The sequence below is a fragment of the Talaromyces stipitatus genome, genomic scaffold (assembly GCF_000003125.1).
Source record: "Talaromyces stipitatus ATCC 10500 scf_1105507295527 genomic scaffold, whole genome shotgun sequence".
Classification (NCBI taxonomy): domain Eukaryota; kingdom Fungi; phylum Ascomycota; class Eurotiomycetes; order Eurotiales; family Trichocomaceae; genus Talaromyces; species Talaromyces stipitatus.
Window position 1 is genome coordinate 3321071 of NW_002990114.1, and position 16060 is coordinate 3337130.

General features: G+C 45.6%; 6 protein-coding genes and 2 non-coding genes across 8 annotated transcripts; 2 read left to right on the forward strand and 6 right to left on the reverse strand.

Annotated features, from left to right (window-relative positions):
- Window positions 1-481: 481 nt before the first annotated feature.
- On the forward strand, window positions 482-1055 carry TSTA_092500 (uncharacterized protein; the record flags this gene model as incomplete). The annotated part of the gene is made up of 2 exons (XM_002478925.1): window positions 482-553; window positions 627-1055. 2 exons carry the CDS (start codon window positions 482-484, stop codon window positions 1053-1055), a joined length of 501 nt encoding a protein of 166 aa, XP_002478970.1.
- A 314-nt stretch (window positions 1056-1369) lies between these two features.
- Window positions 1370-2638, reverse strand: TSTA_092510 (ankyrin repeat domain protein, putative; the record flags this gene model as incomplete). Its single annotated transcript, XM_002478926.1, has 2 exons — window positions 1370-2484; window positions 2539-2638. The coding sequence occupies 2 exons, from the start codon at window positions 2636-2638 to the stop codon at window positions 1370-1372; spliced, it is 1215 nt and encodes a 404-aa protein (XP_002478971.1).
- A 3929-nt stretch (window positions 2639-6567) lies between these two features.
- Window positions 6568-6639, forward strand: TSTA_092520. The gene has a single exon. It is a non-coding gene; the product is annotated as a tRNA-Ala (tRNA).
- A 510-nt stretch (window positions 6640-7149) lies between these two features.
- Window positions 7150-7221, reverse strand: TSTA_092530. Its single transcript has one exon. It is a non-coding gene; the product is annotated as a tRNA-Ala (tRNA).
- A 1476-nt stretch (window positions 7222-8697) lies between these two features.
- TSTA_092540 (solid-state culture expressed protein (Aos23), putative) lies at window positions 8698-9674 on the reverse strand (the record flags this gene model as incomplete). Its single annotated transcript, XM_002478927.1, has 3 exons — window positions 8698-8963; window positions 9021-9341; window positions 9389-9674. 3 exons carry the CDS (start codon window positions 9672-9674, stop codon window positions 8698-8700), a joined length of 873 nt encoding a protein of 290 aa, XP_002478972.1.
- Window positions 9675-10156: 482 nt separating this feature from the next.
- TSTA_092550 (GTP binding protein (GTPBP1), putative) lies at window positions 10157-12234 on the reverse strand (the record flags this gene model as incomplete). The annotated part of the gene is made up of 3 exons (XM_002478928.1): window positions 10157-10518; window positions 10582-12124; window positions 12181-12234. The coding sequence occupies 3 exons, from the start codon at window positions 12232-12234 to the stop codon at window positions 10157-10159; spliced, it is 1959 nt and encodes a 652-aa protein (XP_002478973.1).
- A 775-nt stretch (window positions 12235-13009) lies between these two features.
- Window positions 13010-13497, reverse strand: TSTA_092560 (U6 small nuclear ribonucleoprotein (Lsm3), putative; the record flags this gene model as incomplete). Its single annotated transcript, XM_002478929.1, has 4 exons — window positions 13010-13047; window positions 13105-13141; window positions 13207-13299; window positions 13375-13497. The coding sequence occupies 4 exons, from the start codon at window positions 13495-13497 to the stop codon at window positions 13010-13012; spliced, it is 291 nt and encodes a 96-aa protein (XP_002478974.1).
- A 361-nt stretch (window positions 13498-13858) lies between these two features.
- On the reverse strand, window positions 13859-15955 carry TSTA_092570 (uncharacterized protein; the record flags this gene model as incomplete). Its single annotated transcript, XM_002478930.1, has 2 exons — window positions 13859-15751; window positions 15875-15955. 2 exons carry the CDS (start codon window positions 15953-15955, stop codon window positions 13859-13861), a joined length of 1974 nt encoding a protein of 657 aa, XP_002478975.1.
- Window positions 15956-16060: the final 105 nt, after the last annotated feature.

The window sequence follows — 16060 nt, forward strand, 5'->3', positions numbered from 1 at the left end:
TCGTATAGGAAGATGCATATATGTACGTTATGTAATTGATGAACTAGAAATACACTCCTAAACTTTTTCAGAGATACATCTGAATCTATCCTTTTTCAATCTAAAGTGACTTGATAACTACATAGTGAAGGTGACTACCAGAGCACGGTGCACAATCTGATTGGTCCGTTCAGTAGCTGCAGTATTTCTCCCCGCACATTCCATTTTCCAGCATCTGTCTTTATGTCACGATCCTCGAATCAATTTATCACAACACGCATACACAACTTTTCTACTGAGAGGACTCCATATTTTCAGTCGGAAATTTACTCCCGATATTATCTGTCAGACTGGAATTTCGCTAAGCACCATTGGAGACATAAGGCATCAACCAAACGGAGCAGCGCACATTCATTCGCGCTTTCGAAGTCAAGTGCACGAGACCTCCTTAGTGGTGAGGACTGGATTCAATCATTGCGAACAAAAGCACAATATCCTCAAAATGCCATACTTACCCACACCAAACGCATTTCTGGAGCAATCCTCGCTCTTATTAGAAGCATATCCCGACGATGTACGTTGGCTTTCCCATTAACACCCTCAGAAGACGTAAGGTTATGTGGGACTAACTTGCAAGCAAAATCTAGACAAGAATAACAACCAAATACTCCTATCCCAACCCATCGAATAAAAATAACACTCACAAAATCTCAAAACGACAATCCTCAAAAACTACACCCAATACCGAAGAATCAATCATACCAAAGTCTACGACGACGACATGCGCAACCCTTACACTCAAAACATATAATCCTGTAACGGGGATATGCTTGAAATATAAGACGAATAAAGCCGCGGAAGTTGGGAGATTGATTTCTGGATTGGGGAAATTGGGTGCTGGGGTGAAGATTACTTCTGCTACGGAGGAGCCTGTTGCTACTACTGCGGCCGCGGCGACGGAGGGAGAGAGTAGTGAGGTGCCGGTTCAGATTCAGGCTGCTCCTGCTGTTGCTGCTCCCTCGTCAGGAGGTGGAGGTGGTGGTGGGAAAAAGAAGAAAGGAAAGGGGAAGAAATGATTCTTCTACTGCATATTTTTGTTTTGATTACGGTATCAACTGGTTGAACAAATAGAGTTAGAGTGCATCTTCATTGTCTCTGTTTTTAATGGGGTGAGTAAGATGGTTATATTCAATATCATATATACAAGCGAAGGTAGTAATAAGAAAGTAAACGAGTGTCCGAGATGCAACCCTTAACCATGCAAGGTATTTCCAATAACATCCATATCCCAATGTCTAAATAATCACCGCCAATCTCTTCTCATAGATGACTGTACAAAAATCGGATGAACGAATGAACTGATCCAATCCATAACTGACTGGACTGTCGCCTACTTCAAAACAACTGGTCCAGAATGCAGATTGATATTATGTGCTCCTGGAACAACCACAGGCGGAGTCATCATAATCATCATATGCATCATCTGCGTCATCTCTTTCTCGCCGGAATCAGCGGCGATATGCATTGGATTTACGCCGTTGATATCTGCGATGGTGGTGGTTGCGCCTCGTTCAACTAGCAGTTTCACGATGTGCGTGTGTCTATTTGTTACGGCGTAGTGTAGTGGTGTACGGCCGTACTCATCGATTGCATCTATATCTGCGCCGTATCCTAACAGCAGATTGGCGGCGTGCGTGTTGCCTTGTTCGGCGCAGATGTGGAGGCCTGTCTTGTTGGGTGTGGTGGTGAGATTGCTCTTCATATTGATAGAACTAGAACCGGCGTGAGGACTGGTGTCGATACTCGTGTTGAATAAGTTGAGACCATTGGTCCTCATATTCATATTTTTGGTGTGGCTGCTGGGGGGATATTGCATAATGTTTGGTGTCGGAGGTACTCGTGGCGTTGATAAAGATGGAACCGATCTTGGAGGTGTAGTAAACGGGGTAGGAAGGGAAGTCGATCGATTCCTGTCTCCCTGCAAGACCGGTGATGATACTGGCTGTAATGGCATGAGACCAAATGCATCCCAGGGGTGCTGCGTCTTCGCACTCGGAGATACAACTCCAGCCTGTGAGCTCAGATATAAGCTAGGGTCAAGATCTATGTTGCTGTTGCTGCTGCTGTTTATATTGTTGGACAAGTCTTCGTCGATAAGGCTGGGTGTATATAGACTTAATGTCGGCGTTGATGGTGCGTGTGATGATGATGGTGAGGGGTATCCATTGACAAGGAAGGTTGGGTCGGTCTCAAATGGTGGTATAGGTGTACGTGGAAAGTATGGAGAAGACGAGAAGACATCTTCGAACTGTAGCGGTGTATAATCAAAGTAATTATTCACGACTGGTGGGAGAATCTTTTGCTGCCCAGCATGACAGACCGGCGGTTGATTGAGAGAAAGACGATAACCGTCGTTGATAAAAGTAAGCTGGGATGCTGCTTGGGCTGCTTGGAGACGCTGTTGTCTCTCTTTTTCTTCTCTTGCCATCTGAGCGCGTTTCAATCCTGCCAGGAGTCAGAATGACGGTCACTATATTTACTCTATCTGCGAATACTCACGTCTTTTGCGTTGTGCTAGACGATTCTGCATCCGCCTGCGCTCAATGGCTTCTGGATCAGTCCGCGGGCCCGCCTTGTTACCTGATGATGCTTTCACCATTGTGTATACCCGCTATGTAGAATATGCAGATATGGTATGCAAGTATACTTGTCCAAGATGGAGAGACAAGAGGCGCGGTACAGTTGGGGTGTAGTGAACTTATGAACTATTCCGCATAATCAATCCTACGGAGTTTGATGGGTTTATACGGTAACCGTATTATGAACATATGCCAGCCTCGACGAATACGATTCCAGCCCCATAAAACCCCGCTCAAAGGTACAGGGCCAATGAAGTCGAAGCCCCGAATCAGAGAAAGGACCTGGCTTGAGCGTAGTAGTAGACCTGCTTGGGAGTCTTCAAGGCTTAACCAGATGTTGGTGTCGTATCGAGTTACATCAAGCCACCAGAACCCATTTGCAGTTTCTGAGCGTTTCATGTTCTTTTAAAAATAGGTGAGCAGGGTCATTGAGACGATTTCCCAGATAGGCGTAGTACGTGGTACCTAGATATTCATATAATACCCGACATGGCGTATCCAATGGGGCGAACCAAAACGACAGGTGATCCTAGGGCACAAGCGGTAACAGAAAAGAAAGTAAGGACCCTAGTCAGAGAGAATGCTCCAGAAGTGCAGGGTTATTCAGCGTAGTTTCAATCTTGCCAGGTGAAGAGTGCCTGTTACGGAGTAAGTGTCTTGTATTCTGTACATAAGTGCTTGCACGAAGGATTTGTGGCTTGCTCTAAGATCTGCATTACTGGAGCACATATTTAGCTTGAATTTGATTGAAGCTGATTGCCCGGTGGGTGAGCTGATCTACTAATCTACTAATCTACTAATCGTCGAGTTGTTAGTCTGTTAGTAACCACTGACAAGTTAATTGACCAGACAAGGGAGCGGGTTTTTTGGGGGCCTGGCGAAAAGAAAAGTCACGATGGTACGTCAATACCACTAACTTGATTAGATAGAGTGGAAAACTTCTGCCGCTCAATCACCGATGCTACCATGAGCATAGTGCGTAGCCACGTACTAGACCTGTTGAGTTGGATTATTAGACTCAATACTAGCACCTCGATTTCAAGGTTAGTCCATACGAAGTTATCCATCAACTTCAGCCAGTCATGGATTGGCCACATCGGGAGATAATACTGTGCTAAACGGTGCTAAATGCTTTATTCACATTGGCCCCGAAACGGCGAGGGGGCTGAAAAGCAAGCCCATGCTGCACGCCAAAAAGGACGGGAGATTTTTCCCTTCTGCTCCAAGCTGATAAGCAAGCATTTGCTAAAAGCATCCACCTGATTGACCGGAAGATCTGTGCGGTTGAAGAGAGACGAGACCATTTTGATAGGTATCTTGTAGACAGGGAGTTGGTGAAGTCTTTGAGGATGTCGTCGAAACTGGGGTCGGCACGGACGGACAAACAATCATCCGCCATCCGTCCTATCTCATCTTCTGCGATGATACTACGTACCTGCTACCTAGATAGTAACTTGGCTACGTACTACTCTACGAAGTAGCATACTACATGCCTGCATAAGTCTGGGGAAGCCGAGCACCACGTTTGCGATAAGTAATCCGGTCACGCTGCAAGTACGGAGATTTAAATAGCCGGAGCACCCGGCACCTTAGTCAACGAGCAAGTTTTTAATATGAGTACCTAGGTGGTGTATCTCCAAGTTACTACATGCGTACGTTGGTGGTTTGGCAAGCAGCGTTGCAGTCTGCAGTTCGTTCCGTACCTGCGTCGGCATTGCGACCAATCGCCCGGTGACGACTCTCGTCCTAAGTTTTGAGAGTACGTATGAGGTAGTATTTGAGCCAGAGTGAAGATATTGACTGCCGATTTAAGATGTACCGGCGGGTGTTACGGGACCTTTGAATGTTGATACCCACGGTGCCCACAACAGAGATAATGAATAAAGAGATCACGATCTCAGTCTCGCATGTTCGGCATACGTCCTTGCCGATCAGGTTCAGAATAACCAATGACAGGAAGGACGGTGCGCACAGGGTTCGCATACAATCGTTGGTAAACAGTGGATATCTAAAAGATTCTTGCAGTGCTGATCGACGTGGAAAAGTTCTAGAAATTCAGCTCGGAGGACTAACAGTCACCGACATCAAATGGCTAGGAATATTACTAACATTGTCTAATTTCATCGCATTCACGGAAAATTACAAGTTTGTGATCAGGTACGTATTCATATCGGCCGGCATTAGGGCTACTTCACCCATATCCGAATTCGTAAGTTAAGTTTTTTCGTGGTGTTTACTTGACTCAACCTGACTTAAATCTAATTAACATTGAAGCGGACCCGAATCCTTGCTCCATAAGAATTAATCATATGGCGCACGTTAAGACTTCACGGAAAAGCCACTAGGTGAAGCATGCTTGAAGGATCAAGAGTTAAAATGCTACTGAGGGGGGTCTTGCCAGGGAATGCCGGAATAGATGGGCATTACGTGGGCCGAAGGATCGGATTTGAAGCCAAAGTCGGCTACTAATTAATGAGGAGCAGATGGTACCCCAGTCTCGTCTCGATCAATTCGATCATGAATAGGTCGTTTATCAGAGTTTTCGTGTGGCGACTGCCGGGGGATTTTTATTCATATGTCTACACTTAGTGCTGTCTGGACACATCTAAGCAATTAATCTCCAACCAGCAGGGACTCGAATCACTGAAGGGTCTTCAAGTTTACCTCTCTTTCTAAGACTCCCGAGGTCTTTATGGGACCAAGTAGCAACGGCGAATTACGGCTTCAGAAACGTTAAGAAAGAGGAGAGAATCTGTACCCCGTTCATCTCTAAAATGATTTGATTATTCAGGACCGGGGGAGATAGATTGTCGCTTTAGAGGTACTGAGCATTACTGCGTAGTTAGTAGTTACAAATTACTGTTCCTCATTGGGATTAGAATTTAATAATAATCCTTGTAGCCCATGTGTTTGTCCTATTATTTCGTACTATGCGAGCAGGTGCTTTCAACCAACACAATCAGGGTTCCTGAGGGCCAACATGTCTGTCGAGGTAACACTCAATCTGAGATTCGGATTTGGCCGATTGCATCGATCTAAACCAAAAGAGACTCGAGCTTGTTCGGATTGCATGTTGGCGTTTGTCTCTACTCTGTAATGATTCAGGTTTGAGCGTGGTTGCTACTTGTACTGAGTAAGTCGGTTAGGTTACCAGTGTGTGAACGCCTGAAACTGTTTATGCGCGAAGATCTGATGGTTTATTTTTAGACTTTAATTGACATTCTATGCTATAAAGATAAATCTGGACTAGGCACATTATTTACGTGGTACAGCTGTCTATTGCTGAGTGGTTAGCAGATTTCGGTTGGTTAGATACTGCACAATTATCGACAAGGCTTATTCAGGCATATGTCTACTAGACTCCAGTTCTTCTCCGGCTTGCATGATCATTTTACTCTGAAGGCTAAGCATCAGTCAGTGCTGTTGTTGTAATAGTCGGGAAGCATTCATCAGTACGTAAAAGGTATACAACGTGATCGGATGTTTCCCATCCAGAGGCTAGAGTCTCTGCTCTGCGCCTTTATTTCGGTCTTTCTCTTTTCAGCTTATGGTTTCTTTTTTCCGTCGCTTCTGGCTTTGGTAAGTATCCCAATATAGCAAATCCGCCAGCGGTTTTACATAAAATTACGGCCCCAACGATCTCAGACCTTGGACCCTGGCATTACCTGCTGTACTATTGATGTTATAGTTGTCAATATATATCGAGCCGGGATTGTGGTGTGAAAGGCGCGAGATATCCATGCCTGGGACAACTCTTATGCTAGTAATCAATATTCTAAAGAATCGCATGAGAATTCATTCTAATTATTTCGAATTTCAGTAGCGATGATAGGCACTCTTGGACGTATTCGTACCTCATGAAATCAAACAATTCCATTGAATTAGGGCTACGATTAGCAGCAAATTCAACAAATCATATGATGTCAAAATTTGGTCACACATACATCGCGGGCTTGTGGTTTAGTGGTATAATACTCCCTTAGCATGGGAGTGGTCCGGGGTTCGATTCCCCGCAAGTCCAATCTTTTTGCTCCTATCACTACTTAATCTAGTTTAAGGATTGCTTTTTTTTTTCTCGGTTCGCGTTTGTGCTGGACAATATCGTCTTGATCAGCAAAGTTATTGTGTTAGTGTTTGTCTTTTTTTCTTCTTCTTAGCATCACTACGGAAGCATCCAGATGGACAGCTCTGATTTGAAGATTAAAAGAATGCGCTCATGATAATCCCGTCATATATGTACGACTGGTGTATGTATGTCCTTCGATCACGGTCAGCACAACACAGCTGTAATCCTAGATAGAGTAAGACAGGTCATAACTGACTCGAAGTGTTCTGGAAACTGAACAGCCAAGTGAGGGAGTCTTCTACATATAAACTTAACTGGCGAGTGTATCCTTGGCAGCTTCCACAGCTTAGGGCCTGTCGCATGTGATACTCGGTACAAAGAGAAGGGGAAAAAAAGATTCTACAATCACCCCACCTCTAGTTAGATGAAGACTTGCGGAGAGTAGGAGTAGAAGAGCAAAAAGATTGGACTTGCGGGGAATCGAACCCCGGACCACTCCCATGCTAAGGGAGTATTATACCACTAAACCACAAGCCCGCGATGTAAGTTGCACAAAAATATTGCCTCATAAAGATAATCTATATTCCCAGTCTAGTCCCATGATCATCACTGATAAGCCACCTATGCAGGGGGCTTGCCTAGACACCGTCCTCCCTAAACGTCAGCCTGCACTCATGGAGGGTCATCCTTGTGATACGCTATGTCATGTTACGTGCACCGAATGCAGGGACTTGAAGATTTTCTACAGGGTCTTTGTGGTTTCTTTCCTCCAATTTGTATTGGATGTGTGTTAATCTAAAAGGTTGGTGCTATTTTTCCCTGAAACAGACGTCGGGGTTTATCGATTCAGGGGGTTTCGCAGCTCTCTTGTGTTATAGTTAGTTACATGCAGGTCGTTTTAGGATTATCTCTTGCATATATCGTTTTTGTGATTGGTACGTACTACTGCATGCCCTCATAGTACTTGTTCTGAACCTTGGGATGGTACCCCAAGACGAAACCATATATTTCCCAGAAGCCTCATTAGTATTTGAACTGATTTGCATGCCTGTGTGACACACAAGTCAGGGGCTCTGTTCTTGTCCAACACACACACTCTGACTTCATGTCAAGCCATGAAATCCACATGGTCACCTTGTATCAATCACACCCAACGAGAAATTCGCCGAGCATCTATACCCAGGGATCTAGGTATATTATTTCATGATGAACCATGCATGAGCGAACCTCGGTCAGTAAAGAATCACCCTTCCCCCCACCAGCTCCTCTCAGCATCGTACGTAATGCGACAAACTTCCCCGGCTCGGATTCTCCTTCGTTCATGCAGGTACCCTCTCCTCTCGCGCAAGATGAAACAAGCTAGGGAATATATGCTTGCGCATGTGAGAGATATTCTGCAGTCATCATTTTTACTTTGATGTCGCGAGGTATGGCACGGACTGCGTTCATGGGTCCTAAGGGATAAAAATAGGAGCGATATACTGATATCGGGGTGTATACTGAATCATGTAGATCCATAAGTGATTGCAATTGATTCTACCTGAGTACTTGCGCTAATTTCTCCAACCAATATTAGACGAGGATGAGAGAAGGCTGCACATACATGAGTTTCTATGAATGTCATGGATGTCATCTCATCACTTCTGTTTTGAAGTTTCACATACATAAAGTGAGGTAGAGTAGACATACATCCATGTAATTAATAGACTTCACTCCATCGTCAAAGCCCTGACAACATCAGACATGACTAGAACGATGTAAGGTGATATTCCATAACCAACAGTATGACTACATCAGATGACTTTGGTCATGAGCGCCAAAAGAGGATATCAACTTGATTTTCATTGTCATAATAATGGTAAATACAGGGAAGAAAACGCCGATAAGCTCAGAACCATACATACATACAAAATTGACTTCGTGAGGAAACCGCTATTGGGCTGACCCGATCCTGAAACATGAGACATCAATCACATCATATCAATTCGTATCAACAAATCATCTCATCGTAACTTATTTCGATGCCTTTGGCGAATGATTGCCGAGGTGAAGCTTGCTCTTCACCTTCTCCAGTTTACTAGTCTTGCTCTTCGGACTCTGTCCCTGTCCTTGTGTCTTGTCCTGTCCGCGATTATCGACAACACCAGATGAGAAATCTGAGGATGAAGAATGACTGTCTTCTTTATCTTCTTTGGGGTGTACGGCCTGATTTGGCCTGCTTACAGCAACTCCTCCTGTTACTGTGTGGACTTTGGGCTTGTCGTCATTCACATTGATATCTTCCAGACTATGTCAACATGCGTCCAATATCTGCTATGGGAGTGACTCAACCATACTCTGTAGATCTTTGGCAAGTTTCTGACTCTCCTCCTCAAACGGCTTACTAGTATGCTTCAATGTCTGACCTGGTCCACCATCCGGGACAGCCCTTGAGGTGAAATCAGCTGCATTTCCAGGCTGAGCAGGATCGGGTCTCAGTCCAGTTGCGCTCGGCTTCAAGTCTTTAGCAGCTTCTGTACCAGCAACTGCAGTACCAGAGCTACTTCCCATGTTGGGGGTGTTCAAGCTGGTATCTGTTGTCTCGATATTGCGCTGCTCACTGGTTGGAATGGAAGTCGGTAGACCACCAGCTTCGACGGGGGGAGCGTCATATTGTTCTATAGACTGTAAGTGACTATTCACGGCAAAAGTGGAAGAAACATACCATCTCGATTCCCAGCATCGTACGGATCCGTCGCAGTGCCCAGACCCCTCTTACCGGCCACAGGTTCTTCACCGTGTGATGTCGATGTTTGTTGCTGACTGTCTGTTGTGCTCTCACCCCAGATTGCTTTCTTGCCCGCCTCGACGACCTTGTCGACGGATTGGATACCAGTCACCCCCGTTGATGTCGTGGGTTGACTGTTGCTCGCAGTGGTCTGCTCATTCGTATTCTGTTCGCCCCAGATGGCTTTGTAGCCTGCATCGACGACCTTGTTGACGGTTTCCATGGTGTGTATGTACTCAAAGATAGATGCAAAGAAGAGAGATAGTTAGCTGTCAATTGAATGTTGTTATGTATAGTGAAAGAGAATACAGAACATGGAGAGAGGTGGTAATAAGCTATCTGAAAGACAGAAAGAGCATACGTCAGGGCTTGGGCGGTCACGTTGTTCATTGGCCGCCTCCATGTAAATTCATGACGTCATCACCAGGTCTTTCCCGATGCGGAAGTCTCCTATCAGCCACAGAAAATCCTCCCATTGGAGGCTACGTAGCACTCATAACAACCAAAAAAAATATTATAAACTAATAAAACAAATAGCAAAACATTGATAAAAAAATCCAACTCCAATGAACACAACGACTCTTCATATACGGATACCATGCCATGCAATCAATCACAATCCGCACGCAATGCTGCCATTCCCGATGGATAACAGTAGAAACGACGAAAGCAAACTCCCTTCCTGCAAGTAAAGATCTAAAAGAATCATGTACTTTTAGCAGCCACACTTTTACCTTTCTCTTGAGCGTCCTTGGCAGGAGCAGTAGCGGTAGTACCAGTAGCCGCATCAGATATAGAAGCAGCCGCACTCAATGGATGGGCAGGATCGTAGCCAACACTCTTGACTATACCGAGACCCTTGGTGCGGCCCTCACGGAACAATACTCTATCGCCAACGGACAAAAACTCTGGACGCTGGATGAAGCGGAATGCGACAAGTGCTCGATCTCCAGTTCGGATAAAGGCGCGGTCAATGTCGATGATTGCGCATGTCTGACTGACTGCTCCGACATGGAGCATGGCCTGGTACTTGGGGCGGATAGTGGTGGCATGAGAAAGAATGAGTACTGTTGTACGAAGTTAGTATTTCGCATGGTCACGTTGTATATCATAAAAGAAATAAAACCTACCTTCCGCAACAAATTCTCGATATACTTTAGGAGGCTCATTCTCCGCCTTGGCCATTACGACCATACCTTTCCGGACTTCTCGTCTCCGAACACGCTTCAAAGCAAACGAGGCGGATTGTCCCGCAGAGCATACATTCACGGGTATCCGCTTACGCTCAATAGACTTGATGACTGTTGAAGTGAATTGGCCCAGAGAGTCTGGTCCGATTTGCACCGCGTCGCCTGCATGCACGACTCCTGACTTGACCACACCAGATACCACTGTGCCAACGAAAGGGACAGAAAAGTGGTCATTGACGAGAAACTCAAATGGCGCTTGTGCATTGTAATGGCCATAATGAGGAAGTATATTAAGGAACGTTCGAACAAAATCAAGGCCCTCACCGGTGACATTAGACACCTGGAAGATGGGACAGATGCGCTGACTGACGAATTGAGTTGCTGTGTTGACGGTCTCATCCATATCCTTGATGAAGATGGGAATCTTCCTAGCACCTGGAGACTTAAGGATCCGTGTAAGTTGCGTTATCGTTTGCTGGAGAATCTGAGGTGGACAGATATCGATCTTGGTAATGACCACCATAACGGGAACATTCAGTGCAAGCGCAATCCCCAAATGCTCTTTACTCATGCCCACCAAACCGTTATTCGCTGCGACCATCAGTAAGCAGTAATTTGGGCTGCTACTCAACATTCCAAAGACAGTGGTTCGTAAGTACCGCTCGTGACCGGCAAGATCAGAGAAGGAAATAATTTTGGCTGATTTCTTGCCGATTTCTTCCCAAGACAATTTACGCCCCTTGTCGCTTCCGATGATTTCTCCTCGCGCGTCGAATCCCATGATCTCCATGCCGACAGAACTAGTTCGACCGCTCTCGATCTCGTGCTTGTGCCGGAACAAGTTGACTCGCGCCTTACCACGACCATCATCAAGATGCCCCTTCACCAAAACACCAAGTAGAGTACTTTTCCCAGCATCGACATTGCCCACAACAGCAATCCTCGTCTCAATCACCTCCTCAGGCCGATCCGGAATCTGACGGATCAACACTTTTCCGCAGCATCCCTTCATCCTCTCGATGCGTGTTTGAGCCTCTTCAGGACCGCCGACATTGTAAGTCAACAGTACACGGCACATAGCAGGGATTGTATTTGCGGCTTCTTGGAGACGTCCAAGCGCCGTGTCCCATTGAGCCCGTTCAAGGTTCATTGAGTCCCCGTTATCTTCGAGACCGAGGTCAAATAATGTCTCTCCATGACCTTCATCAATGCGTCTTTGAATAATCCCTGCAAGAATCTGAAGGCTGTTCTCGTCTTCTGTCGGTGCCGTCCCCAGAAGGACATCCTTAAGTTTCGTGGGACTCGGCACATCGCTCAAGCCAAGCTGATCGAGAATATCGAGTTCCGCATGTTCCTCGGTCACCGCTGATGGGCTGGTAGTGCCGTACCCGCTGTCGCTAGGAGCACCCGCGGTATTTAGAGAGGAAAGTTCGGCGCGACGCTTTTGCTCCTTCTCCACGTAATCGGCGAACTCGCTGAGCGCCTGAGCATTATGAGTCAGAACCAATAAGGAGCATATTATGCCGGCACTGAACTCACCAATTCACCCCTGCGCCGCTCCTCTGGGGTCTGCTTTGAAACTATCTGAGGCATAGTGCAAGCGGATCCTGTCAGGTGGTTCAGATCACGGCTGGTGTGCTGAGTGCTGTTAGTAGTTCGATCGCCGTAGGCGCGTTCAGTAGTGTATTCGTAATATCATTCTTTATGAGATGTGATGATCAAGTCGCACAAGCAAAGCTGTCAAGTCAATAATTCATGTTTGACGATTGATAGCGTTCTGGGTAATTATCTGTAGCAATAATGAATGAATGTTGCAGTGAGATTGGGTGTGGTGCTGAAGGTTGAACTACTCTAGGTGGATCGCGGGGCATTGCTCCGCTTTTATTGATAAATGGCAGTACACAAGGCAGACTTGAGCTCTTCACTTTAATTAGTTAGATATTACTTGACTATTGGAGAAAACAGTGAGTCACAATTCCAGGCAGAACATTCTTCGCGCATAATGGCCCATTTGCGTCACAGAGATGACTCATCCACGATTCCAAACTGAGGCGCCATCTTCAATATCTAGTCACTTATCTACATAACCGCATACATGTATGACACCACTCCATTCATGAGGCTGTGATATATTCGTCGCATCCCTAAAGATAGAAGCATAACGGTGAGACTGTGTTCTATTGCTTCTAAAACATAGGCATGGTCACCGGTCATCGATAGTTTTGTATGAGTCACGGCGATGCTCGAGGTTGGAACTCCGGTCATCATCAGCATCATCAACATTGCGCGACCGTCGGTAATCCACTTCGTCATTCAGCAGCTGTATATCTCATATTGGCTTGTGCTCAATGCGCGGATAGAAAAGCTGTTACGACGCCTGAGGGGATATAAGAACGACTGAGTCACCTATATCAAAAATCCATTAGGTCTATAGTCGTACGGTCAATTGATGCGCAAACCTACCGCGAACAAACAGCATCTCTTCTTGTTTCCTTATCGTCTATTATGGCACAATCCATTAGCGTCATACTCTTAGGCGATTGTCGCAGATAGCAAAGTACACACCTTGACAGTCTCTTCTTCATTCTCATCCTCCTCAACCACATAGATTGTCTCCTCCACATCGCCGAGTACCAGGTTGCAGTGACTATCGTAAGCCTAGAACATAAAAGGGAAACAGTTAATTAATGAATAAACGTCGGACTGAAGAACTTCTCATGGAAAGAAACTCACGTGAAGCCGTCCTTTCAGTTCGCGATCTCCTCGCAACTTGACAAAGACAATCTCATCCAACGACAGGCGGACCAAGTCCAGGGGTTCCGACACGGAAGCATCGCCAGCTTCTACATCTGCCATTTTGATGCCTCGACTAGCTGTTGAGTAGGTATTGAGTGGGAGGAAAGATGAGGAAGTGGTGATTTGCTTATCCTCGGGACTGTTAAGGCAGGAATACCAAGACTTGCGTCGTGAGAAATCGGTAATAATACGAGACATGGTATATTACATACAGAAGCTAAACTAAATCTGGCTAGAATGTTACATATACAGACTATTCTATTTACGTAGTACATAGTAGTATTAATTAGCCTCAAAGCTGTTTACTTATCTTCAATTACTCTGTATCTCAAAACTAATTACACGATGACATATGTACATGCTCGAAAGACCATCATGCTAAACGGCATTCTGTACATTCAACTGGGTATCAAACTGACAATCATAAGGGAATACTAAACAAAGGCACCATAGTGACATACCAGGCATGCGGCGATAGTTTCTCCTCAAACTCTTCGGACACTCCTGCAGCAAGTGCGGCAAGACGATGATTAGATTCTAGATCCAATCTTTTATTCAAAATCCAATGGAGCGGTGGAAGATCAGCTAGTTCTCCAAGATGAGCTTTGGCGCGCGCCCACAAAACGTCATGGCTGACTTGAATCTGCTCATCTTTTATAGCAAGGAACTCGCCACAACCCGACCATCGCACAGGCTCGTTGTCATGCACTCGGAAATTTGCATGATCTATAGACGTCCTTCCAACAAACTCGATCTCGCTCTGAGTAGTAGGAAGTCGAATTCGAAAACATTCGGGAATGAAATCTTTCCACTCGGCAATGAATCTTGGAAAGCCTCGATGAGTCCAGTCCAAGTCCGTTGGAGTTGTCCATCTATCTTTGTGCACCGCGACCCAAACAAGCTTCTCCAATATAATTCGTTGTTGATCGACTAAAGAGCGAAGTATCTCATATTTTTGGAGAGCTCTCCAGACATGCGGTTCTTTGCAATTCTTCTGGATGTGAGAGGCTTTGACTAGAGGAGAGAGAGAATGAATTTTGAGTGACATGCCAAGGTAGTTTTCCAAAACTCTGAGCGCATGATCGCGCTCCCTTCGAGTTTTTCGCAGTAATTCATACGCTTCCTCCATCACGTTCTGGAAGCAGCGATACCGTTGATGAACACATCTCGTTTTTGCGAGCACGCGATACATATTCATGTCGAAGAGTATACCATGCGGCTCCAGCTTCTTTTTGAGGCTAAAAAGTATCTCAGGATGGATTTTGCCCCGACGGAATGCCCGACCCCATTCCCCGTTACGGTTTCGAGAAAGAACAAACGCTCTTTCGAACAATTCGGCCCAAATATCATCTGTCACTTCAATTCCATACTGATTCGAGATATACTCAACCGTCAAAACTGCCCAGTTGAAACTATTGTTACACCCATATGCGTGTGCAACTGCCCATAGCAACTTTCGAGTCGGATATAATGGCGATGATTCCACGAGCGGCCTGGCGGAGCCAATTTCATCGGACTTGGTCGCAATTGCCTCCACATCCACCATCCATATCTCTTTCAAAATACTGTTCATCTTCTGCTGAGATCCAACTCTAGCGCCTGCAAGAAATAGGTTGATGTACACGTCTTCGTCGAAAGCCAAACCAGCATTTTGCATCTCCGAAGCAACGGCATTCACATCTTTCAGAACGCTTCTAGCTCCCGTTCCGAATCCTCTAAAACCGCGTTGCTCGCCATAGTTTCGCTTTTGTAAATAGTACGGTGTTACGCGTAAATGATATCTTTCAGGTCCATAAACTGAATGGTACCATACCATGGCATGCAAAAGGAAATTGTAGCATTGCAGATCTGGCTCGACCCCTTCTCTTTTCATCCGCCTCCAAATATTGGAAACGGAAGTAAGATTACCAAGCGAGGATGAAATTCGAAGGAGATGTTTATATTCGACGAGACCCAATTTGTTGCCTCCACTGCACCATGCCGATATGAACCGGTTCATTGATGGAAGGAAATCCTGCAGAATGTCTCTAATAGGTCTGATACCCCTGGCTAACACCGTTTCCTCGCGTACATGTCTCAATGTATCTAGGAAAGGTTCTATGAAATACTCGGGGGTGAGGCGGAGGAGAGCTGAGACAAAGACACTATCGGGCAATGACGCGACGACGTCGTAGTTGATAGGATCCGCGAGCGTTGTAAGAATTTGTCTCGGCTCGCCATTGCGAAGGATGCGATAGACTTCTTTGGTTCGTTCGTGAAGGGACGACACGGTAGATTCTTGTGTTTCTGGCGTGACATCGACCGATTGTGACGCCTGATGTTTTAGAAAAGTAGTAGAAAACGATCTGATTGAGCGAAGAACACGTGAAGATTTGACTTGTCGAGAATCTGTATTTGCAATTGAAAATCCGTAAAAATTTCTATTATGCCCTCTCACGAAGCTGCTCTCGTGTCGAAAGCGCTGGGCCGCAACGAGAGGAAAGCGAAACTGGCGCCCCCGCCAACGGAGAGCATTCATCCCGCCGATCAGAACGCGGAAAAGCTATTAGATAATTAACACCCTTCGGATTTCAGCTGATGATCATCGAAGAAATATGTATCTGAAGCGATTGACAAGATTCAA